This window comes from Melospiza melodia, chromosome 9 (genome assembly GCF_035770615.1).
Source record: "Melospiza melodia melodia isolate bMelMel2 chromosome 9, bMelMel2.pri, whole genome shotgun sequence".
NCBI lineage: Eukaryota > Metazoa > Chordata > Aves > Passeriformes > Passerellidae > Melospiza > Melospiza melodia.
This window is the reverse complement of record NC_086202.1, coordinates 34,555,909-34,580,850: the sequence shown is the minus strand read 5'-3', so window position 1 is coordinate 34,580,850 and position 24,942 is coordinate 34,555,909. Positions and strand designations below refer to the sequence as shown.

General features: G+C 42.9%; 1 protein-coding gene across 2 annotated transcripts in view; it reads left to right on the top strand.

The window, feature by feature from the left end:
* Positions 1-24,942, top strand: part of CTNNA3 (catenin alpha 3) — a 429,736-nt gene that overhangs the window by 358,708 nt on the left and 46,086 nt on the right. For both annotated transcript variants that reach the window (XM_063164177.1, XM_063164176.1), the window contains exons 14-15: positions 11,464-11,556; positions 19,560-19,741. In XM_063164177.1, coding sequence (XP_063020247.1) covers positions 11,464-11,556; positions 19,560-19,741 — 275 coding nt within the window. The remainder of the gene's footprint in view (positions 1-11,463; positions 11,557-19,559; positions 19,742-24,942) is intronic.

Sequence of the window (24,942 nt, the reverse complement as noted above, 5' to 3'; positions counted from 1 at the left end):
ACTGAATTTATAACTCGCAGGACTATTTTCTCCCTCTAAAATTCTCACATTTCTCACCTGGTAGGGTAAAACTAAGATGAAATTTTAGGTTGTGTTTAGTTCATTAGTAAAAAGCTCCTTTTTGTCCTGCTATTTTTCTTGCAGAAAGCTCAGCAGGAAATGCTGCCTGGAGCCTGGCTCTGGAGATGGCAGGGTTCAGTCCTGCTCAGGCAGTGGGATTGCCAGAGAGCTCAGGGCTTTGGCAGGCAGCCTCTACCTGGCAGGGCTTGGCTGGGGCTGTGATACATTTCTGCTCCTTTTTTGTTTAATCTTGGCTGTGTTGGTGAGCTCTGAGATTTATCTACTGCCTGGGCAGAAAAAGAAAAGAAAAAGAAAAAAGGTTGAGCAGCATTAATTGCTAAAAACTACCATCCTCCACAAAGAGAAGGCAAGAGGAAGGATTGAAATTCCTGTCAGGGACCATTCAGCAGCCACACAAGCAGCTTACCACACAGATGTGGCACAGCTTTCTTTGAGGGCTCGTGGTGCTGCATCACAGGCATAGCTGTGCGTTGTCCTGCCTCACACTGTGGTGTTTCTTTTTATCCTCTTCATTTCTTTTCCTTCCCCTCCTTTTTTCATTTATTTTCTGTTTTCTCTCCTTTTACCTTACAGTTTGTCTTGTGCTGTTTATATGCAGATTCTCTTCTCATGCCTCATGCTAAGGTAGTGTAAGAATTGTCTTTTGTGAAGCCCTGGCCTCCCCACAGGGTGCCAGTCTTTTTGGAAAAGGGTAACTAATGCATAAATTCTGATTTTTATCTGACCTAAGATAAATGCAGCAATCAAATATGTACCCTAAAGATACTGACCTAACTCTATCAGTACTGTCTCCTGTGCAGCTCAGGATTAACTTCAAATAATTCCCAGTGTTCATTTGTCTGACCTGTCCTCAGAAATATCCCCAGCTGGCAACTGGAGGGTTCCTTCAAGCAGTCAGTGCCAGTCCATTCCCTTTAGGAAGTTCATCCTTGAATCCACTCCATGCATCTCCTCCTGGCACCTTAAAGCACTTCATGTCCCTCAGGATGGGTGATCTCCTTCTGCTTGTTTCCTGTACCCCTGAAGTTTGGGTTTGTTTTGGTTTTTTTGCACATCATGCTGATGCTTGTTGGGTCCTTGCTCTGGGAAGGGCAGCGCCCAGCACTTGGTACAGAACCTGCAGTGGGGGCTCAGGGCTCAGCTGGAGGGGGGAAATGTTTCATGAGGTTTGCTGTCTTTGTGCCTGCAGCTCCTTACAAAAGTCTGGTTGCCCTTGTTCTCAGGAATGTGATGCTGCTGCATCCTCTCCAGCCTCTGCTCCCCTGTAATTCTTAGTGCTTTTCTAGCAAGTATGTATCATGTGTGTGGTTTTCTCTTTGCATTTAAATAAAACCTGCCCATATTCTGTTCAGTTGTTGTACATCTTTTAAAATCTATTGCCATGAGATAAAAATATTTCTATCAGTACCATTTACTGATTGAATTTATGCTTATGGTTAATTTTTGTTTAGGTTTATTGGTTCTTGCTGTTCACTTACTGTTCAAGTCAGATAATACTGGAGATGTCTGACAGACTAATTTCAGCCCATGCAACCAAGCAAGGTTTTACTGAGTTACAGTTGGTTGCAGTAATTCAGCTTTGTAAGTACCATAGTTAAAAATGAGAGAATTGGGGGTTTGTGTCCCAAAATGAACAGTGAGAACCTCCAAAATTCCCTAGCTGTTCAAGCAAGTGCACTCTGATTTATTGCAGTGCAATGGCCAGAGCATTAGGAATTGTGACCTGTGACAAAACCACCAGATGTGTTAGTCCTAATTAGCCCAGGGAGCAGAGAACCAAAGGGGGGAGCAGAGAAAATGGGATAACTGTTTTCACTGATGTAAAATGTCATACAGGACTGGAGAAAAGCTCTGTTATGTATTCATAATGGATAGAAACAGAATAAACTCTGACTACAAGGGAAGATCAGCTTGGACATGATGAAAACCAAATTTCATACATAAGATCTTGGTCAATTTTCATGTATATTAAGGCTCTTGTGTTTGACTTGGTGCCAGTTTTATCTCTGTCAGTCTGTGAGCAGATGACAGAGCTGTGTTGAGTCTCTCCTGTTTCACTGGCCAGAAGAGGCTGTCAAAGCTGCATATTGTGAAAAATGTGCAAAGTACTGATCTGAATAACTTTCTCATTTGATGCCTTAGAGGGAAGGATTCTGTACTGCCTTTCACAGAACTTGTTCACAAAACCTTCCCAGATGGAAGAAGTCATTTCATATACAAACAGGAATTTTAGCATCTACAAAAATTCTGGGAAAATCGTGTAATAACTAATTTGTTCAGAAGCTAGAGCCAAACCAGTGTTCTTTGAGGGGCACCTGTGTGTTTAATTCTGCTTTGCTTGGAGAGCCTGCTTGGTAATGAAGGCTCTGAGCCTCCCAAAGCTGAATGAAATGAGTGATTTGGGACATGTGAAGGCTGGTTTGCACAGTGATGGGTTCCTTAATTCCATGTCAGCTGGCACTGAGCATTCACCTGGACATCAGTGGGTGCTGAATGGCTGGGGTGGTCCATGTGTGTTCTGGGCATCTGAAGCCTCTTGATAATGAAAAGCAGGAATGAAAGGGATGGATACAGGATTCATGGCTGGGGTGGTTTTATTTCCCTTGTCTGAGTGTCTGGGTGGAATAGCTCCTACAGCAGAAATTTGTGCTTAACAATTGTCACGTTCTGGGTGGGAATGTGTGGGAAGGATGGCAGCAGTGGTCCCTGCACTGTGAGAAGCAGGCTGTGCATTACAGGGTGCATTTCTCTGTGAGGTTTGTGGTGGGCAGGCTTGCTCTGTGTGTCTTTTCTAAAGGTGATGTGTTTTACTTGAGCTCAGAGGGTCGTTGGCACTGAAGAGGATTGAGCAGATGTTGAGGTTGTAGTTGGTAATTTCATCTATTCCAGCTTGAGAAATGCACTTTTCATTGGCAACCTTTTGCTGAGGAATATATTAATCTATCCAAGGGAATTTTTTAGTGTGATCATGTAACAGAAACAGATTGAATTGGCATGTTAGAAATCTTTGCTGAGAGGGGCCACCATTGCTCAGGCTTTATTCAACCAATAAACCTACATTTTTTGTGGATTTCTGAATTGTCTTTTTTTGTCTCTTGTTTCTTGTCCTTTCTGAGCCCTGAAATGTTTTTAACACAGTCAAAATGAGATATTCACTGCACTTTTTTTACCTTTAATATATTGATGTATTCCTAAAGCAGTTTCTTTCCTGTATTTCATCTGCCTGGAAACAAAGGTTTTGTTTTGGCTTTGGTATATACTCTCCTCCACAAAAATTGAAGGCTTCTGGAGAGGAAAGGGAGATTCTGCAGGAAGGCAGACTCCCCTACCTGGTTTAAAGTATAATTTGAGCACTCTGGTTCTCAGAAGCGGATTTCTCTTGCCACACCTCACTCCATGCCAGGATGCTGTGTGAGCACTGTTGGCTCCTGCCCAGGGTTCTCTGGGACAGTGACAGTCAGGCTGTGACCCTGCAGGGACTGATGGCAGGGTCAGCAGCCTGCACTTTGTTCCTCTGGCCTGAATTAAAAATGGAACCATTATGAATTTTCACAGAGCAAAATGCAGGCACCTCTCTGGTTGCCTTTGAGGTTAGCCAGGCTGACAGTAAAGATGTTTTTGTTTATCTTTCATACACACAGTTGAGAGAGAGGAAGCAAGGTCTAATCTCTTCTCATTTTCAAAGGTTGAGGTGACGTTTAGAAATCTGTTTCAAACACAGTTAGGAACTGCTCATATATAAAGCCATATATGATTTGCTTTACGAAGATTACTAGCAAAAAACCAATGGCTTAATTTGTTGCAGACACGTTCTATGAAAATTCCTTTCCTTAGGATTTTTTCTCCTGAGAAGCTGAGAGGCCTCAGGAACAGAATGTAAACACTGATTATCTGCTGCTGTGGAATGCAACAGGTGCATCTGTGATTGGTCTTATGTGGTTGTTTCTAATTAATGGCCAATCACAGCCCAGCTGTCCAGACTGTCTCGGTCAGCCACAAGCCTTTGTTACCATTCTTTTTCTGTTCTTAGCCAGCCTTCTGATGAAATCCTTTCTTCTCTTCTTTTAGTATAGTTTTAGTACAATATATATCATAAAATAATAAATCAGCCTTCTGAAACATGGAGCCAACATTCTCGTCTCTTCCCTCATCCTGGGACCCCTGCAAGCACCACCACAATAATTCATTTTTCACAATCCATTTTTAAACAGCTTAGCAAGTATTTCCATTATAAATGAAATGTCTTAATTAGCTTCCCACTAGATGGAGCAAATGTATGTCAACCCAGCAGAGGAAATGGGGAATACATTTTAGATAGCTGAAGAACAAATCACTTTACCGTTCTGTTCTTGTTAATTATTAGTTTTCTGAGTTTAAAATGGAGGCTTCTAAGCCATATGGTGATTTCTCCTACTTCATAAACATAAGCAAGGCTGTGCTTTGTGTGAAGCTGTGTGTCAGTTGTCATGGTTCTGATGGGATCAAGGCAGGGGCTGGGGTTACAGCAGAGTTGTGTGATTGTAACACCTATGTTTGACCTTATTTTATTCGTAGGGATTTGAAAGTCTTCTTTAAAAGTTATACCCAAAAAAGAGCTTCCTTGAAATAAAATAACTGAAAAAAAGTAAAGAAGCTTCCAGGTTCCCAAGTGACTCCTCAGGTAACCTAGTGAAGGATTTCTAGCCCTGAAATCTGAGCATCCTTTCTGGTCATGCTGTAGTTTCTAAAGCTGTCACCTGCAGGAATGGACAGGGGCCTGTGGCAGAGCGTGCCAAGGGGCACAGGGCAGCAGGGAACGTGCACAGTTGTGCTATCCTGGCACTGCTCTGGGAGCCCAGGGGGTTTGGGATCATTGCTGACCCTGCTCTGGGAGCCCAGGGGCTGTGGGATCATTGCTGACCCTGCTCTGGGAGCCCAGGGGGTTTGGGATCATTGCTGACCCTGCTCTGGGAGCCCAGGGGGTTTGGGATCATTGCTGACCCTGCTCTGGGAGCCCAGGGGCTGTGGGGTCATTGCTGACCCTGCTCTGGGAGCTGATGGTGTTTGGGATCATTGCTGACCCTGCTCTGGGAGCTGATGGTGTTTGGGATCTTTGCTCACCCTTCTCTGGGAGCTGATGGTGTTTGGGATCATTGCTGACCCTGCTCTGGGAGCCCAGGGGCTGTGGGATCATTGCTGACCCTGCTCTGGGAGCCCAGGGGGTTTGGGATCATTGCTGACCCTGCTCTGGGAGCTGATGGTGTTTGGGATCATTGCTGACCCTGCTCTGGGAGCTGATGGTGTTTGGGGTCACTGCTGACCCTGCTCTGGGAGCCCAGGGGGTTTGGGATCACTGCTGACCCTGCTCTGGGAGCCCAGGGGGTTTGGGATCATTGCTGACCCTGCTCTGGGAGCTGATGGTGTTTGGGATCATTGCTGACCCTGCTCTGGGAGCCCAGGGGGTTTGGGATCATTGCTGACCCTGCTCTGGGAGCCCAGGGGCTGTGGGATCACTGCTGACCCTGCTCTGGGAGCCCAGGGGCTGTGGGATCATTGCTGACCCTGCTCTGGGAGCTGATGGTGTTTGGGATCATTGCTGACCCTGCTCTGGGAGCCCAGGGGGTTTGGGATCACTGCTGACCCTGCTCTGGGAGCCCAGGGGCTGTGGGGTCATTGCTGACCCTGCTCTGGGAGCTGATGGTGTTTGGGATCATTGCTGACCCTGCTCTGGGAGCCCAGGGGGTTTGGGATCATTGCTGACCCTGCTCTGGGAGCCCAGGGGCTGTGGGGTCATTGCTGACCCTGCTCTGGGAGCCCAGGGGCTGTGGGATCATTGCTGACCCTGCTCTGGGAGCTGATGGGGTTTGGGGTCACTGCTGACCCTGCTCTGGGAGCCCAGGGGCTGTGGGGTCACTCCTGATGGGCTGCACCACTTGCCACCTGGCTGAAGTGGCCAATAGCTGCCTGTGTCCCCACCAGCCCAGACTGGTTGAGTTGTAGAATTCCTACATTTGTAATTAGTTATAAAATTAGAATTAGGATTATTTAGCACCATGAGCCTCCAGGCCAGCTGTTAGCCACCACAGTTTGTAAATCTCACCCTGCTCGTGCCTTTGGACCCTTTTGGCTACAATGCCATTGCTAGATGGGATTTTCAGGCAGCTGTCAAGTTTCCCCCAAGTTTTTAGAGTTAAGGATGTGTGCAGAGCTTTTGTGCAGCATAACTAGGTCAGGATTTCCTGGAGTAAATCTCTCTTTCAATTGTTGTGGGCATTCTGTGAGAGTGGCACACATACAGGGTACTGTTGGGGAAAGGAAAGGGGAAGCAATGAAAATAGGGCTGAAATGCATATTCCCAGCACAAAAAATGTAGCTTAGGATAGGAAACAGGTGCTAAAACTCTGTGTGCCAATTTACTTAGATGTGCCAACCTCACAGTTTCCCTTTAAAAGGATTTTCAGAGGGAAGTGCTCAGAATTTGCACTTTAAACTTTGCAGTTGTGCTCCTCAGCTCAGCCCTGCCCTGTCTCCTGGCTGGTTGCTGAGAAGATGGTTATCCTCGTGTGTGCCCAGTGAGACCTGGAAGCACAGGGAGTCAGGCTGTTGATCTGCCTTGCTGTCTCTAATGCTGATTAATTTGAACTTGTTTGGTCTTAATCTCCTGGAGCAGAATGTTCTGATATGACTTGTGGAACAAGCAAACAAAACCTCCAATCATGCAGTGACAACACAGCAACTTCTGCCCCATACTGTGGGTTCTCAGCATTTCCGAGTTTTAAAACATGTACTCTTAATCCTGTAATATCTTTTATTACTGAAAATGGTTTCACCTTAAAGTGTCCACTTATTCCCATAATTAAATTGTTTTCACCAAAGTTTTTATTTTCATCGATCTCAACAGGAATTCAACTTTAATATCTAAAGAAGTTTTTTTGCAGAATTTTCTCTGTTAGTAACAAGAAATGTTTAGTACCTACATTTGAAAATGAAAATGTGTACAGGCTGTGGCAGGATAATGATTTTACTATTGTTTGATGACAAATTCCTTGCCAGTGCTTGGTGACATTACTGCTATCAAAGGCAGAATTCTGCTCTCTGGCTTAATTAGCATTTGTTTTTTTTTTTTGTTAAAAATATCCCCAATCATGTGTTATGCTAAAGATACCATTTTAAGGGAGCTGCCAAGAATAGATTTCAAGAATAGGCAGGTGATCATCTTTAACAGAGGGGATGGTATTTACCATAGTATTGATATGTCACAATATTGACAGATTAGGAACACAGTATTTTAATTTGACTTTTATGATGTAAGGTTCATTGTTCTCAACACTCAACTGCTTTTAGCAAAAACTTGATAGGTACTGTAAATGACTAGGTAGCAACAATTATGTAAGGCTCCTACTCAGCTGCTCAGAAAAGATAAACAATGGTTTCTTGTTCTCTTTCTAGTGCATCAAAACTCTTGCTCTGGCAGTGTGTCACCTGGCAGAATTAAGTATGAGATAATGGTTGTGTTGTGACTAATACCCAGAAATATCACTCAGTAGCTAAATATTTGCAGAGCATGGTATTTTTGCATTTGTGGCACTGTGCTGTGGTTTGTTACCCCGAGTGATGTGCAGCCTGACAGGATGAGATGTTCAAATCAGGATGTTAGGCAAATGTCCACAGCAGAATTGATAATCTCTGTAAGCCATTGTGTGCTCACTGAAGGACATAATAGACCAACTCTCATCCTCCTGGAGTGCATGCAAGCATTTCTGCTGCTGCTGTGGGATTTACATAGCACAAATAGCTGCATTTGCAGTGCTGAAATGAAGACATCACTTACCAGCTTAGCTCCTGTTAAGGTGTTAGTCTGCTCTGCATTTTAGTATTGATCTGTGAAAAAGAATGACTGATGGGGCTGTTGAAACCAAGATAAGATAAAGCATAAGAGCATATAATGACAGTGTGAAGGTCAGCATTTAATTGAATGTTAGGTAAGAGGAGATAGCTTCCTTTCGCACTATGATGCCTGTTTGTCCATTTATGTTGTGTTTTTTGAGATTTTAGACCTGGCTCTGCATTATGTTCTAGCAGCTGAAACGTTTTATGGGCAGGATTGATGGTTCCATGAGTTATATGTGACCTTTGCAAGCAAATGATATAAATAAAGTTCTTTGGATGATCACTTTTGAGGGGGTTTTCATAAAAAAACTTTGTGTTGGAGAAGATGCTGTGAAACTTAGTCAAACAAATTGTTCTACAAAGCTTGGATTGAAAACCAGAGAAATCAAAAAGCCCATTTCCAGCCAGTTTAGAAAAACTGGCAGAGATCTGAAGACTAGGGGCAAGCCCTTGGTTTTATTAATTATTCTCTTTAAAATCCTCCTAGAAAGCAAATTAAAAGGTTTGTCATCAGAGAGTGGTTTTCATTTCATAGATGAAAAGGTAATTCATATCCTGAAATCACCTGGGTGCAATAGTAATGACTTGCTGTTGTGGCTTGGAGTTGAGTACCAGCAAGATGTCAAATTTATCAATATTAGACTTTGCTATAAATATGACTTTGAGTCCTCAGCCTGAGTCTTCAGTAGCAAACCCACTGAGAATGCAGATTTATTACAATCATTGAAATGTGAGAAGGAGTACATGCTGCTTGTGTAGCTTGTCAGCCACAGTAATGGAATTACAGCCTAGAATGGATGTGTAGGAATGTACTTGAATGTGTTTTTGTCAGGATCACCAAAGGCTTTCCACAAAGGACTGAAATCTCTTGCAGCCCTGGGCCAGGTGTCCTGCCCACCCTTGTGTGTCACTTGCACTGCCAGCTGCTCCATCCCCCTGTTTGTAGTGCAGGCTGCTCAGGCTTCATCTGGGAATGAATTTCTCCCCTCCTCCAGCCCTTCCAAGGGACACTATTCAAGAGTTCTGCTCCTGTGGCCTCTGGAAACCTCATTTTTCTCTGTTCAAATTTGTTTCTAAACTCCATTTACCATGTGTTACACGAGTCTGTAGGCTGTTGCTGACTGGAGTCTTGTGCTTCATTTTACCCCTCAGCATTCTCCTTACATTTACTGGAAATCCCATGCTTTGTATGTCTCACAGTGAATTTGCCATTTATGTCTCGTATTCATTGCATCACAGAGTACAGTGCTCAAATCTCTCCCTCTTCTGTCACTTGCAGTTGATAAGATGCCTGTTAGGAGTCTTAAACAATACTCTCAGCTTCTTTCCATGCTTCTCACTGCAGTGCTCCAGCTGTGCTGCTCTCCCTGTGCACAGTTTCTGTTTATTGGTGCTAGCACACTGTTTTGTGTTGCAAGCCCTCGTGTTCATGCCAGTTTAACCATGCAGTTGTCAGGCATTCCTTTTGAATGGCCACGTGTTGGCACCTGGAAAATTCATATCAGCAGATACAGGTGTGTCTCAGGTATTGGATCATAAGAGCAGCATGAAAAAAAACCCACAAATTTTGCTTTGAATGGCATAAAAGAGCTTCCAAGGAGAGAAAACAATTGAGTAGAAAGAAACCCTGTATTGGAAGTGTGGCATTCTCAGGTAGCTGTTCACCCAGGAAGGAATGGTGCTTTGCTGCCATGAGTCCAGCTTTATGATCACTGGGGGAAAAAATGCCAAACTAGTTTTATTGGAACCCAAGAATTTCAATGTGGTATTTAAAATTGTAATTGTAACCCAAGTATAGTTTAAATTTAAAAGGAGTTATTTTTTCTGTAAACTTAATCAAGGCTCTTACCTGCCTGAGGGAGTCAGTGTAATCCTGAGAAGCTGAAGTTACTGTGTTTTAATATCCCTTGTTATTGGTCCTCTAATAAGAGTGTCCCTTGGTGTTTCAATTAAAGGGAGTTTGTGATAGTTTTCTTTTTGGTAGGGATATCTATCACCACCAAAATTCCATTTTGCTTCCATACTGCAGCTTTTTCCAACAACTTTTGTATGGTAACAGCCTTTGGCTACTGTGGAATTCTTAGTAGGTCTAATTCCACATTAAGACTGAGACTTCAGAACAGTGTTAGTCTTTGCCTGAAAATAAGATGCTCCTTTCCCCCACTTTGGCAGTGTAGCTTTCTGCTTATCTTGTGCCAGAAATTGATTGCCTGTTTTCTTGAGGAAGTTTAGCTGTATTTGTCACCCCCAGCATTCTATTTCTGCCAACTTGTGCACCAGCACTGAGTTATTTCTTGCAGTGTTATCTCATAGAAATGATGATTTTCCTTAGTGAGTGAAATGGTCTGTGTGCTGCTGAAGCAATGGAGAGCTGTTTGAGCCTTGTTTCAGGGCTGCTGTTGAGCTCTGTGGTTTGTGTGCCACCCTCTGACCACAGAGGTTCTTTCCCAAAGGACACAGATGCACGCAGGTGGATTTACTCAGGTTACTGCAGTGCCATTGCAGTGCCATGGACCCAGAAATAAATGACAGAGCCCTGCAGTGTCCCTCTTAACAGATCTTCTTTGTGTATGCCTTGGCAGTAAAAACATGAAGGTGAGAATATGCAGCAATTCTGCATTTAAAACATTATATTTGACTTGATTGAAAATTGGGTAAAAGTAATGGCAGGGTTTCTTTCTGCCTGTCTTTTTCTAAGGCTATCAGATAGTCCTGGTCTTGTCATGTTTCTCTTGGAATGTCAGGCTTTTGGGGGACTCAGAACATCAGGATTTCCCTCTAATTGGAGCTCTAGATGTCAGGGTGGTGGTAGATCTGTCACGAGCTTTGTAGAGCTTGGTTCTGTGTATTTTTGCTTTTTATTTTTGTCAATTTACTTGGTAAAGGAAAGTTTCCTGAGTGCCCTATTGCATTGGCAGAACCAATAGTATTTTTTAAGTGGTTTGTAATCCCAAAAACCTTGTATGCTTCATTGTGCAGTGTTTTGGTGGTAGAAGAAACTTGCTTTTAATGTTTTATTTAGTATCCTTTATAAAGTCATGTTCAGCGTGGGTGTTTTGCTGTGTTATTTATTATAAAATTCAGAACTTCTGCATGAAAACCCTTTTCTTTTAATAATATTTTGGTAAAAGGGAAGCAGTAAATAAATCTGAAGGTCTGGATTATATAGAAAATTTCTTGTTGTAAATGAAACAGAATCACAGAACCAACTGGCAGTGCGTGTGACTGGAAGGAACAGACAGTGGCATATTAAATAATGCCATGTGCAAAAATAGCAAGTTAAGGATGATTATTTTTTGTGGTTGCGCAGGAGCTTGTGCTGCTCAGTAGAACTGGTAAGTGACACACTCACAATCCGTCCTTGTCACATAAAGGTTTTATTGTGAGACACCTTTGCTAGCAGCACCCGAATAAACCCAGAGTTTGCTAAGGGCTCCACCGGGGCTGCTGGTGTCTGTCAGACCAACAGGAGATGTTTGACACTGAGCATTAACCCTTTGCTGCCTTTCCCAGACGCCCGAGGAGCTGCAGGACGTGTCTGACCTGGAGGAGGAGCAGGACACCCGGAGCCGCAGCAGCGCCCAGACCGAGGGCAGGACGGACCGGGTACGTGGGGCAGGGCTGGAGCAGCTCTGCCGGCAGGGAAAGGCTGCTCTGGGAAGCCTCTCCACAGCTGGAGTGCTCCTGCTGCCAAAACACCAGTAGCAGTTTGTAGGTTCTTAGTATCAAAATGTAATAAGATCCACTAAAGCTTTCGGAGATCACATGTTCATGCAATGCTGTCTACTTCTCACTAAACCAGAGTACTTCTTCAAAGGGAATGCTTCTCTTTGAAAACTGGAAATAACACATACTTGAGAGGGCACAAAGCAAGAGTAGATGCTGAGGACTGGCAGGTGGGAGCTGGCTGTCACAATCAGAGGCACAGACTGGTGCTGTGGGGAGATGTCTCTGGGATGTGCCTCTCCTTGTGAGGTGGAAGGGACTGTCACACACAGCCTGTTGTTAATGCAGCTAAAACCCCCCATACTTTAACATTATAGTATGGGCATCTCTGGTTTTCCCACATTTCTCCCTAAAACAATACAGCTACTGTAAATGTTCCTTTTTGTGGAACAGATAGATAGAGCTCATGGCTTAAAGCCTGATTCTATAGTTTAGAAACAATTTTCCTAGGTTTCAGGTCCTGCTATTGGGCCCATAAATGGCACATCACCCCCTGAAAGCAGTATAAAATTATAGCTTTGACTAAATTATATACATATGCACTCAGGCTGGAGGACCATATTGACAGATACCTGCACACATTTTTTTTTTTTTAAGATGTCTTAACAAATCTTTTTGCTGCTGCAGCAGTAAACAGGAACAGGTGATTTTAGGCCTCTTTGTTTGGAGTGCTCTTTGATATTGATATTTGAAGATCTATACCCAGAAGCTGCTTAGCCATGAGGGATCTGTGTGGGGAAGACAGATGTAGAGCTTTGGGCAGTGTGTGGTTTGTGGGGTGCAGCAGCTTTGTGTCCTGCTGGAAGACTCTTGTGTGCAGTGTTGACACCAGGAATGACTGTGTTCCAGAAGTCCTTTGGCGAGATTGCAGAGCAGCCTTTTTTCCTCCTTGAGTTCTTTCTCTTGGGCATTCCAGCTATAATAATTCAGTTTTATTTATGCATATCTGGCTCCATATTCATTCTGCATAGGAGCACTCTTGATTCCTCTTGCTTTGTCAAGAGTGTTGTAATTTCTTCGATGTCACATCTCTCACTGCTCCAGTGGGGAGCTGAAGCCTTTTTTCTTTGTTTTTATCACAACATATAAAACCAGATGTGATGTGTGTATGCCACTTGTAACAAAGGCTACATCTTAACTGGCAAATCTTGTTTCCCTTATGTATGAAAAAGTCATGTATTATTAATCACACCTTCAGACTCTATCTCCATAAAGAGAGAGAGCAGAGATTAGGGGTGAGATAGTAAGACTGAGATTTGACCTCATATTGATCTTCCTCGCTCATCCTGAAAATGTTACTTCATTGATCTTGTCCCTCAGATAATTTCCTATTTCTGAGATGAATATAATAGTGCCTGTGGCACCATCCCATGCTGGGGAATACAGGTCAGCGTGGGCAGTGTGCTGGGAGATCTCTGGGTACTCAAACTGGATAAAAATACTGATGATTATTTGTAGGATGGTTTTACATCCTTGAAGAAGAGGCTCCTTAGGATCAATCCCTTAGCCACTGTAGGAACAGGTACTGCTCATGGATCCAAGGACTAATGCAGTTTTTCTCAGCTGAAGTTAGCTCTTCCTCTGGTGGTTGTGTGTAATTTGTGTAGTCAGCTCTGGAAGCCTATCTCAGACTTATTTATGCTGCCATGATCAGTGTAATTCCACTGAGTGAGCTAGTGCCTTGTTATCATGGCATTCTGTGTTGAAGAGAGGGGTGAGTAAGATTTTGCCAGTTAATTTTCAGCTTAGAGGACAAAGTACATGTTAATGATCAGGAAAAATTACTTTTAAGTGTTTGAAGTTACTAAATTAGTGATAAGAACAGCTTAGCTTAATTCAAAGTTGCTGCTGCAGGTTAAGGTGATCATATTGAGAAAGAGGCAAAATGTTTTATCTCATAACTTAATCCACTTAGGGGTGGCAAGAGCAGAACTCTTTCAGGCAGCCACACACCCACATCTTTTGTGTCAGAGTTCTGCATACAGAACTTTTTTTCACAGGACTTTTGTGAATGCGTGGACAAAAATGTCTGGGATTAAGACAATTTTTTATACAGTTTTGTTGCACACTGTGTTTGTGCAACAATTCTGAGCTGAAAAAGAGTGGATACAGTGTGTTTGTGTTCTGTGAATGAGAAAATCCAGGCTAAGTTATTTCATTGTTGTATTTGTATTGCATTTTAAATACAATGATTAATTATATAGCTCTAAAAATCTACAAAACTCCAAGAGGGAAGCCTGGATAAAACAGCAAAGAGCAAGAAGAACTGTTGATACTTGCATTAAAAGTAGTTAGAAGGGAAGCTGGGTTTGCCATCAGATTAATTAGCAATTTTTATTCAAGTGGCAAATACTGTACATCTAAGTTCCTACATTTAATGAAATGCTGACGTGCATTAACAGGAAGTGTGTGCTATTTTGTTAATAAAAAATCCAATTTCAGAATATTTTTTGAATTTTTATCAAAGTCCTACACAAGCAGGAAATACTGGTACGAATTCAAGCATAATGAAGATAACTACTGTAATTTTGAGTAGCTTCTATGAATAGTAATTTTGACACTTGATACATAGCAAAAGATTCCCTGTCAGGAGTCATGATCTATCAAAAGCATTTAATTTTCTTGCCAATTTTTAACCCAATTTCCGTAAAGAGATTAAGTTACTGAAATACTCAAGGTTGCAGCAGTATATTATATACTTCTACAAAGTAGAGCTGGAAAGAACCTCAAGAACTTGGCTAATCCAGCCATTTGGCCCAGGGCAGAATAAATGCACTTCTTCTTGACACACACATATATATGAACAATTCTATTGCTCTTTCTACTTAGCTCATTACTGGAATTGATGGTTTATTGGAAAGTTTTTGTCCTTATACCTCATACATTGCAATTAACGTGTTAGCACTCATCTGGAATGGACACAGAGTGAAGTTCCTCTCTGTATGTATTTTTTTAATGTACTTGTACATCCTTTCTATGGCCTCTTTTGGAACCTCCAGGTTGAATAACTCCAGTAACCTTGATTTTCTCTTCAGGGTGAAGTTTCCTGTATGTTCCTTTAGTCTCTCTCTCCTCTGGGTGCTCTGCAGCTGGTTAATGAATTTCTTAATTTTTGTGTCCAGACTATTTATATTGCAAAATGTGTGAAGCCACCTGTGATCTCAGTAGCACAAGTGAGAGCTTTGCAGTATTTCCTGCTGTGTGCATAGTTCACAAGGAGCTTTGTATGAGGTTTGCCTTTCTGCCATGAGCACAGCCTTTTACCAGTCACAAATTCCCACCCACACAGCTGCCCATGGCTGCTTCTGTCTCAGTTGTGTGTGTGTGCTGGGGATTTTTCTTAGGGGTAAACTCTGTCATTGTCTCAGCTGCACTATGCCCTGTGATGTTTTTAGATCTCAAGGGCACTTGGAGTTGTAAACCAGGCCTCTTCCCCTGCCAGTGTGCAGTGTGGGCTCTTGGTTCTGTGGGAACACTGACTAATGCTGCTCCCTTCCCAGCTTTTCCTGATGGATCCCTTGGCTCAGTGTGTGTTCTTGATAAGTGCTCTGCAAGCAGTTTTCTAACCAATATTACATCCACCCACTGGAGATTACATCTAGACCTTATTTCTCCAGGTGATTTGTAAGGATGACGTGGGAGCCAGTGGCAAAGCTCTGGTGAAGCCCAGATTTAGGGCATGATGCTTTTTCATCTATGGGCCTATGCCCTGTGACAAAGAGAAATTGCTTTCAATATGCCATACTTGCATCATCTAAGCCAACCTTCTTAGTGAAGGCTGATGCAAAAATGGCATTAAACACTTTGTTTGCTATCTCCCAACACTTTCACCTCCTCATCTGGTTTATCCAATTATATTGCATCTAAAAGTGCAGCAGAACTGTCATGGCAGAACAAATGAGGCACTCTCTGAAGTGGTTTAAGGAATGCTGCACTTCAGCAGGCGTGCTGCAATTCTTGAAATGGGGAGAAGGCAGCTGGTGACAGCAGGCAGTAAAGTATTGACAGAAACAGAGCTTCTCCCCTCTGTCAGCACCACAACCCACACAGTTCATCTCTGGGGGCGTGTATTCACTTAGCTGTGAGTGCTGAATATCCAACAGATCTCTGTCCCCTCTTCATCCAATCTCACAAACTGATTCCCTCAGTAGGAGAAGTAGCAGTAAAAGGTAGTGGACATGTCCTGCTCATTTTGACAGTCCCTTTGACTCAGTGGTGTCTCCATGAATTCTCTTAGGAACACCCTGGCACTCAAACAGAATCAGGCTCAGGAATGGTTTAGCCTGGAATGGACCTCAGGGGTCACCTCGTGCCACAGCAGGGATGTCACTCACCAGCTCAGGGCTCAGCTCACGTGTGTGTTGTATGACAGTGCTCTGCAAAGTTTGTTCAAGAAAAAGCCAGTTAAAAGCCATGATTGGAGCTGTTGTGAAACAGCCTGATTGAAATACATTGCTATACTTTGAGTGATCTACAGGGGTCCTGTTCTTTTTCACCAAATGTTCAGTTGACTGCAGCAGGGGAGCAGGAACAGACCAGAGGGCTTCTGATGGAATGAAAGCCTCAGCTCCCAAGGCAAAGTAGGGACACAAATCTGTTCTTCTGAGATCTCTGAGATTTTCTTATAACTACAGTATATGAAGAACAGGTTTTTTTGTGTTCTTGCATGTAAAAGCTCTGAGAAGTTTTCCATGTACTTATTTGGGAAGCTGGGGTTTGTTTCCTAGCAGCCTACAAAAGTGCAGAAAAACAGTGTTTTCCTCTTTTCTTCTCTATAGTTACATGACATTTTGCAGCCTACAAAGCTGGAAGTGTTAAATAATTTTCAAGGGAGATTCTTTGATTTTGCATGAATGTATTGCGCTGCTTTCTGTTGCCTTTCTTTGCTTCCTGGTCCCTGTAAGTGGTAAGAATGGTGCTGGTGTGGGTCTGGCCTGTCACTTGGTTTTAGGGGTCAGGAAAGAAAAAACATGTCAGTCTGAGATTTTAAGAGCACAGGCAAAATTTATGTGAAAGTCAGATCCTTGGAGAGCAGCCCAAGACAAAGGTAGCAGAAGGCCAGTTCTTAGGGTTGGGATGTCATTGGCCAGCAGGGTACCCAGGGAGAGAAGAATCAAAATCATCAGCACTTAGTTACACCCCCCATGTGTCCTTACATGGCCTTAAAAGTTCAGTTCCATTGGTGGAGAACTGACTGAAACATGGAAAGGTAATGAAAGGAAACACCAGAACTGAGTGAAACATGGAAAGGCAATGAAAGGAAACACCAGAACTGAGTGAAACATGGAAAGGTGTGAAAGGAAACACCAGAACCGACTGAAACATGGGAAGGTATGAAAGGTATGAAAGGAAACACCAGAACTGAGTGAAACATGGAAAGGTATGAAAGGAAACACCAGAACTGAGTGAAACATGGAAAGGTAATGAAATGAAACACCAGAACCAACTGAAACATGGAAAGGCAATGAAAGGAAACACCAGAACCAACTGAAACATGGAAAGGCAATGAAAGGAAACACCAGAACCAACTGAAACATGGAAAGGCAATGAAAGGAAACACCAGAACTGACTGAAACATGGAAAGGTAACGAAAGGAAACACCAGAACTGAGTGAAACATGGAAAGGTGTGAAAGGAAACACCAGAACTGAGTGAAACATGGAAAGGTGTGAAAGGAAACACCAGAACTGAGTGAAACATGGAAAGGTGTGAAAGGAAACACCAGAACCAAGTGAAACATGGAAAGGCAATGAAAGGAAACACCAGATCCGAGTGAAACATGGAAAGGTATGAAATGAAACACCAGAACCGAGTGAAACATGGAAAGGCAATGAAAGGAAACACCAGAACCGAGTGAAACATGGAAAGGTATGAAATGAAACACCAGAACCGAGTGAAACATGGAAAGGCAATGAAAGGAAACACCAGTCTCACAGGGTCAGTCAGGTGGCAAATGTGGCAACTCCAGTGATGCAAACTGCAGTGTTGGAGACTCAAGCTACCAGGGAGAAACAGCCTTCAGAAAAGTTACGTCAGGGAAATTTAAGAAGAAATCCTTACTTTTTTAATAATAGAAGGAAGGAAATATCACAGATATAACTTCTCCTCTCACCTAGTCCTAAATCTGTTACCTGCTACTGTAATAATAGTGTTTTGTCTTAAAAGTAGTGAAAAAATAATTTTTTCTTGCTTGACAGAATGAACCTGCACTCATGTAATAGTTCATTTAATTCAGATCTTCATTTCACAATTACTGTTGTGTTGTTTATTTTGATACAAAGTTAAATCCATGTTTAAAAGGCTCTGTATACTCTTGCTTTTTTTATTGGTCATGATTTAAAACCAGTATGAGGGAAAGGAGAGGCAAGACAAGGTCAGAATTATAATTTCCTTTGCCCTTTGTTCCAGTGGATAATGTCTCTTCCACCTGAAGCTCATTATTGTTGGCAGATAGCAGGATGCTGTATGTCACAGTTCCCTCATTAAAATGCCATCTTTCTTGTGGTTTTGAGATCCAGGCCTGTGATCTTGAACTCAAAACACTGTTGAAGCTGGGGGCTAGGAAATACCACAGACATCCACCCATCAGCAGACATGTATGAGATCATAAAAGTTCTCTTCCCTCTGTAGGGCATTTAGGGGTTTTTTAACAGCATGGGAGAAATAGCCTCCAAATATTTGTGCTTTCCAGTTCTGTGACCGTGGGGTAATTCTGACCACTGTGAGATGGTTCCTTCCACCCTTAACCATTCTGTGATTCTGTGTGTGACTGCAATTACAGGTACATGCTGGGAAACCTGTAATTTTCAGTAATTTGTCTAAGTGAGAAAGCTAACCCTGTGACAGTGCTTCTAGCATAAATAAAATCTCTAAAAACACATGGCTTGGAAAACATACACATTATGTATGGAACTGATTGCCCATTTTATTAATTAGAAGCAATTCAGCCGTGGCCTTAACTTTCCATTTTACTGGTGGTAGACAGTGTTTTCTAAACAAGAATAAGTCACCAAATATTTATTGTGTAATTACGGAGTAATGACAGTGTGTTAATAACTGCTGTGTGTAGTTGTGGGTTCCTGGCAGCCCGAAGGGAAGGTGTGAGATGAGCAGCATGGCAGCAGAGCCATCAGGAGCAGCGTGGCTCCTCTCTCTGGGGTGGGAGGATGATGAAGGGCCAGGATCTCCATGTGGCTGTGTAATGTCCCAGCCCCTGGCTGCTCCCTGGCCTGGTTCTGGCACAGGAGGGGAGTCTGACCCGTGACTGCAGCAGGCTGCTCATCTTGCTCATGGAGAGCATTAAACAAAAGCATTTCTCTGACCATGCTGCATTTTTAGGGGCTTTCGGTAATCTTCTGCACATCCTGATTTCTGCCTCCTGTTTGCCTTCTGCAAAGACAGAAGATGCATATTTGAACAATTAAATATTTTTTAATTCCCAGAGTGATAATATAGAACCTTCTCAGAAGAGAGAAGAAGCATACCTGAGTGTTTCAGGACAATTAACCCTTTTCATTGACTATTTTGTACCTGAATAAATAACTTTTACATGTATCATACCTAAAACTGCTCCTTAGCTGTAGGAAACAGGAAAAAATTTCAGTCATATTTCGTAAAGGCTGTTTGGAAGAATTTAATAATCTCTCTCTTGCTGTTAAAATGAATGATTTCAGGAACATCACTTCCCCTATTACACTGAGGTTATTTATTTGGCCCCACCCAGTGACAACATACAAATTCTGAAATTTAGAAGTGCACAAACTCAAGCAGTTGGCTCAGGCCACAGGGTGTTTAAACTGTGTATTTATTAATGTGCAGTGGTTTTGTTTAAAAAATCAAATACTCTGACATAGATGTTTTACAAATCAAATGATTCTGTTTTAGGCCAAGATGACTCAATTGCCAGAAGCTGAAAAGGAAAAGATAGCTGAGCAAGTGGCTGACTTCAAAAAAGTGAAGAGTAAGCTTGATGCAGAGATTGAAATCTGGGATGATACCAGCAATGACATAATTGTTCTCGCCAAGAGGATGTGTGTGATTATGATGGAGATGACTGACTTCACAAGGTAATTACATAAAAAAAAGGGTTCTTGGATATTTAGAAATGCTGGAGGCCATTGTCACACTGTTAAAGCAGCAAATACAGAGTTTAATGTCAGCTCACAGCATCTCTGCAGAGTTGAGTGGCTCAGCTAATACAACACATCAGGTAGGAGCACCGAAGTGTTGGGGCATTTGATGTTTTGAACTATGCTTATCTCTAATTTTTTGCCTTTGTCCTCTCTTATTAATTTGTTGGTAGGGTTTTTGCACATGTTTTAGCACTTTTATTTCTGCTCTCAGTGAAAGGGAAAAAGTAACAAAATAATCTTGATTTTAAGCTGTAGATTTCTCATCTGTTGTTCTGTCTACTTGTATCAGAGCATGCTGTCAAGCATGAAACACTCTGTACAGAGCCCATGTGTGACAGAACACATTCAGACTCATACATATTTTATATCCCATTATTGCTGTTGCTTTCATGAGAACTCTTGTGCTGCTAGATGTAGTTGAAAAAATGAAGAGTACCAGAGCAGATAGCTCTCAAAGCTGGTATTTCTTTCTGCTGCCATTGTGTGTTTGATGATGGCCTTACAACAGGAAGCAAGTTTAAGTGCAGGAGCTTTTTCTGCCGTGCTCTGAATTAAATGATGTGTAAATCTCATCCAATTGATGATAACAAAGGAAGATACTGGTGGTGGTGTCTGTACTTCCTTTCTCCCCCTGGTCTAGCTGGCAGTAAAATAGTTGCTGACAAGTGAAGCTGTTACACACAGCCGCTCTTGCAGGACACTTACTGCCTCCTGAAATCAGTCCTTTAGTGCAAGAGACAAAGAACATTCTCTCTGTGTCTTGGTGGGTGTCAGTGAACAGGGCTGCATGGAGCTGAACCAGCTGGGACCGAGCTGGGCTCTGCTGCAGGCTCTTTCTGGGGAAGGCAGCTGTTGCATTTCACAGACTGGCTCTTTCAAATCCACTGCAAGTGGAGGGGGGTAAAGACCTGCCTGGAGAAGTCTGCAATTTGTTATAAAATTGGTTTTAAATATCTCCTTCAGTAAGAAGTTCTGTTTCTTCTTTAATGATGCCAGATGAAGTCTGGCAAAAGGAAGATTTGTATCTGTCTGAGTAATAGGTGAACTCTTGTGGCTCTTCCTCTTCTTGTGGCTGATCAGAGGTAGCAGTTGTGTGTGCTGAGAAGCACAGCTGGCTCTTCATTTCCTGCTCTGTGGGCATCTGGGAACAGATCATAGAATTGTTTAGGTTGGAAAAGATCCTTAAGGTCATTCAGTCCATCCATTTACCCAGCACCACCATGCCCCAAAGTGCCACATCCATAGGTTTTTGAACTCTTCCAAGGATGGTGATGGGGATTCCACCACTTCCCTGGACAGCCTCTTTCAGTGCTGGGCTACCTTTTCAGTGGAGAAATTTTCCTGAATACCTAACACAAACCTCCCCTTGGTGCAACTTGAAGCCATTCCTCATCCTGTCCCTTGTCCCCTGGGAGCAGAGCCCTGTCCCCCCTGGCTGTTCCCTTCTGTCAGGAGTTGTGCAGAGCAAGAGGATCCCCCCTGAGCCTCCTTTTCCCCAGGCTGAGCCCCCCCAGCTCCCTGAGCTGCTCCAGAACCTTCTCCAGCTCCTTTGCCCTTCTCTGGAGCCCAGGGCATGAATATTGCAGAAGGCACAGCAAGCACCAGCTCACCTTAGGGTCTGAGCTCACCACTCTGTAACTCCCAAGTTTTGAACATGGAAGAAATAAAAGATCCTGACGTTTTGTATTTGTTACATCAGAAGCTACTCAGACAAATAGTAAATTTGTGTATTTGAGTCACTCATTACATAAGCTGATTGCTGCTGTTTATATGGTATTACCTTGCATTCATTGTTATTTAATCTCAGTGAGTGGATTTCAAAGTTTTGGGGTTTTTGCTCTGTCTTCTGTGTAATTAAATAGCAAGAAATGGCCTGACCTGCTGTAACAGCTCTCATAATATTTTAGTGGAAATACTCTAATTTCTCTCCTGATTGGCTAAAAATGTACAAGAAAATCCCAGGGTTGCATTTGGTTTGTTCTGTTTTTCCCTAAGCTTTATGTTTAAATGGAGCAGGATCGTGTTTTCCATTGCCAAAGCAGACTTACAATTAAAAAGATATTTGCCAATCACTATGCCTAAGTCCCTTTTGCTCATATAAGGAAATGTATCTAATTCAAGCAGTGCTTTGGATCACAGCACTGGAACTTGTAAATCCTGTTGAGAAAGGAGGAAGGGTCAGTGGTTTAAGCATAAAGGGAGCTCTGCTATCAAGCTTTGAGAATAGTTTTGCTGTTTGAGCCCTGTGCACCAGGGGAGGTTCCTTCAAACAGAGAACTGCAGGATGTGTCTGCAGGATTTTCACAGCACTTTGATGATAGGAAAGTTCCAACCAGGGCTCAGGTAGGACTGGGACCCCAGACAGAGCTGGCTGCTGTGTCAGAGGTGATTCTGTGGATGCACCACAGAGACACCAGTGCTGGTGGCTGGCCTGGCTGGGATGTCCCACAGCCTGCCCTGACAGCATGCAGCCCATGGATTCAGGATTCACAGTGCCTTTTGAAGGCTCTGGAACTATGCCTGTCACTTTTCTGTGGTGTAAAGACTAAATGAGAATCACTGGGCTTTTTACCCCTTACCCATTCTGTAGATTGTTCGATTCCAAATGGACACTTTCGTTAAACAAAAGAGTGCAAACTGTTCAGAAAGCATCTCATATTTGTTCTTGCTACTTGACATTTGTTTCTAAAATGGCATTAGTATTGGAGTTAATATGAGAACTATAGTGAAAATAGCAAAACAAATTAACAAGACAAGAAAAAAGTAGATCTAGCAAAGTCATCCTCCAAAAGCTGTCTCCCTTTATCCTTGTAGTAAGACTAAATGTAATTCTCTAGTACTTCAAGGATTGCAGCTTGCCTAAACTTTTCTCTCTGTAGTACTCCTGGTTACCACCAAGTGCAGCTGCCTTCTTGGGCAGGGCTCCTCACCTGGTAATAGCCACAGTCTTAATTCACAGCCTTAATCCATCTGGGCTTCTAGTCTCTGCCTGGGAAAGCAAATTGAGGTGGCAGTTCTGTACTTACTGCACTCAAAGAGGCCACGAGACACACAGATGGCAGAGGACAGAAAAAGGTTCTATTCCTAGTCAAGTTCCTCACCATAACTCACTATTTTATTTACTTTTCCTGGTGCCCCTTCCCACTTCAGAGTTACCTGTGATCCTCCTACTTCCCATCCAGCAGCCAGATGCTTTTGAAATTCTGTGGAGCTTTTTCATTGCATCCTGAACTCTGCTGCCTTCCTTGCCTTTTTCTGGCCCTCCTAGCCCTCAGATTTGTATCAGCTCCATCCAGCTCCTCTCACCCACGTGGAAGTCCCATATGCCAGCTCTCCTGCTCAGTCCTATTCCCATCACTGCTCTGGTCTGTCACTGCCACAAAAGGCAATGGTACATTTATCACTGCAGTCACAGTTCAGCTTGAGATACGTGTAGGAATTGCCCTTTTCCCTTCCCTCCCTGCTCCTCTCGGGGCATTCACTGCTCAGCACTGTTTCATTAAGCATCTGAGGATGCTTTTGAGAGTCCATAGCTGCTCAGTGTTTGCATCATAAGCCATAGATAAGAACAAACAACTTCCACTTTCAATGATTTCATCAAAAATCACTTAAAGATTGAAGGTTGTAAATGTTTTGCTAACAGAGGTGCTGTGAAAATGAGCAGCAGCACTGCATTAGCTGCAGTGGAGCCAGGGCAGTGCTCAGGATCCTGGCTGCCCTGCCAGGGCTGTGGGCAGTGGCCTCGGGCAGGGGTTGCTCCCAAATAAACACGGGCTCTCAGCTTTGGGATGGATCCCTGGGGGTGTCAATTTAAACTGTGTAGCACAATCAGCTGAGAGTGCTCCTTCTGCCTGAATGCCACGGAGCTTCTAATATTTACACAAATAAGTCAGGATTTTGAAGGCAGAAATCCAGTGTCTGTGTCTTCCTGTCCATCCCAAAAACTGAGTCTGAATTTCCTTTACACTACTACAGTGTCTTTGTTAATGATACTTGCATAGACTGTGATATTTCATATGATACTTTTGTGGATGCTTCTGCCACTTTTTTAGTAGAAATAATTTCAGCTGATTATTAAATATGTACATCAGCAAGTATTTAATCTGATTTGGCAGTTGCTACTCAATATAGTTCTAATAGTTAGTGCTAAATATTCATCCTTCAATAGTTACATTTCTAAAAATATATATAAAATCCAAATATATGACTTATTTTATACAACCCTTATTCCAAAGGGAAAATCACCTGGTGGATCAAAGTCTTAGAAGCAAAAGACAAACATTTAAAGAAAAAAAAATAATTTAACAGTTTGGCTCTGTGACAGTGTTACTCCAAGTATTTATATATATCCAATTTGCCTGCAAGCTAAGTGGATTAATTTTTCCTGTAGTAGACACAATTACCATCAATATTAGCATTATTACACAGACACAGTAGCTCATGAATGCACAGTGTGATTTAGATCCTTCTGCTAGGGATTAACCAGTTAGAATTCCCTCAGTGCACAGGTTCTGGTGGTGTCAGTGTGCAGCTGCAGAGCGTGTTGGAGCAGAGGCACACCCTTCACATGGCTGCTCTTTGCAGGTTAACAAAGCATGGTGAGTACTTGTAAACCAATACAGTGAGCAGCTCATGGCCAAAATAATGAGCACAGCATTTCTTCCTTTCCTCTGCAGCATTTCTGTGGCCAAGTACAGCTGACTCATGCACAGCTGCAGTCAGGAAACAGGTTTTGCTGTTACTCATAACTGGAGTAGCAATACTAAAGGGAAAGGATAAACTGGAGCTGCCTGTCAGCCTGAACAGTAGGAAGAGGACAGGTACATACAGAGCCTGCAGCAGCTTTGTTTTTGCAGCCTTCTGTTCTTTTTGTGTCACCTGTTCCTTAACCACAACCGCTTTAGGCGCCTCTATTCTCTGCCTGCTCTGTCAGAGCCAAACCCCACATTTTCCTCATCTCTGCAGGCAGCACCTGACACTCAGAATGCTCTGGTACAGGCAGGAGACACTCCTAAGTCCCTGAAATTGTTCTTGGAATTTCTGGGATGATAAAAGCTCTTTAGCAAATGTCAGGACAGAAAGATCTTCTGTTATTATTTCTTCCCTCTCTCAGTGGGATAATTATGTCCTGGATA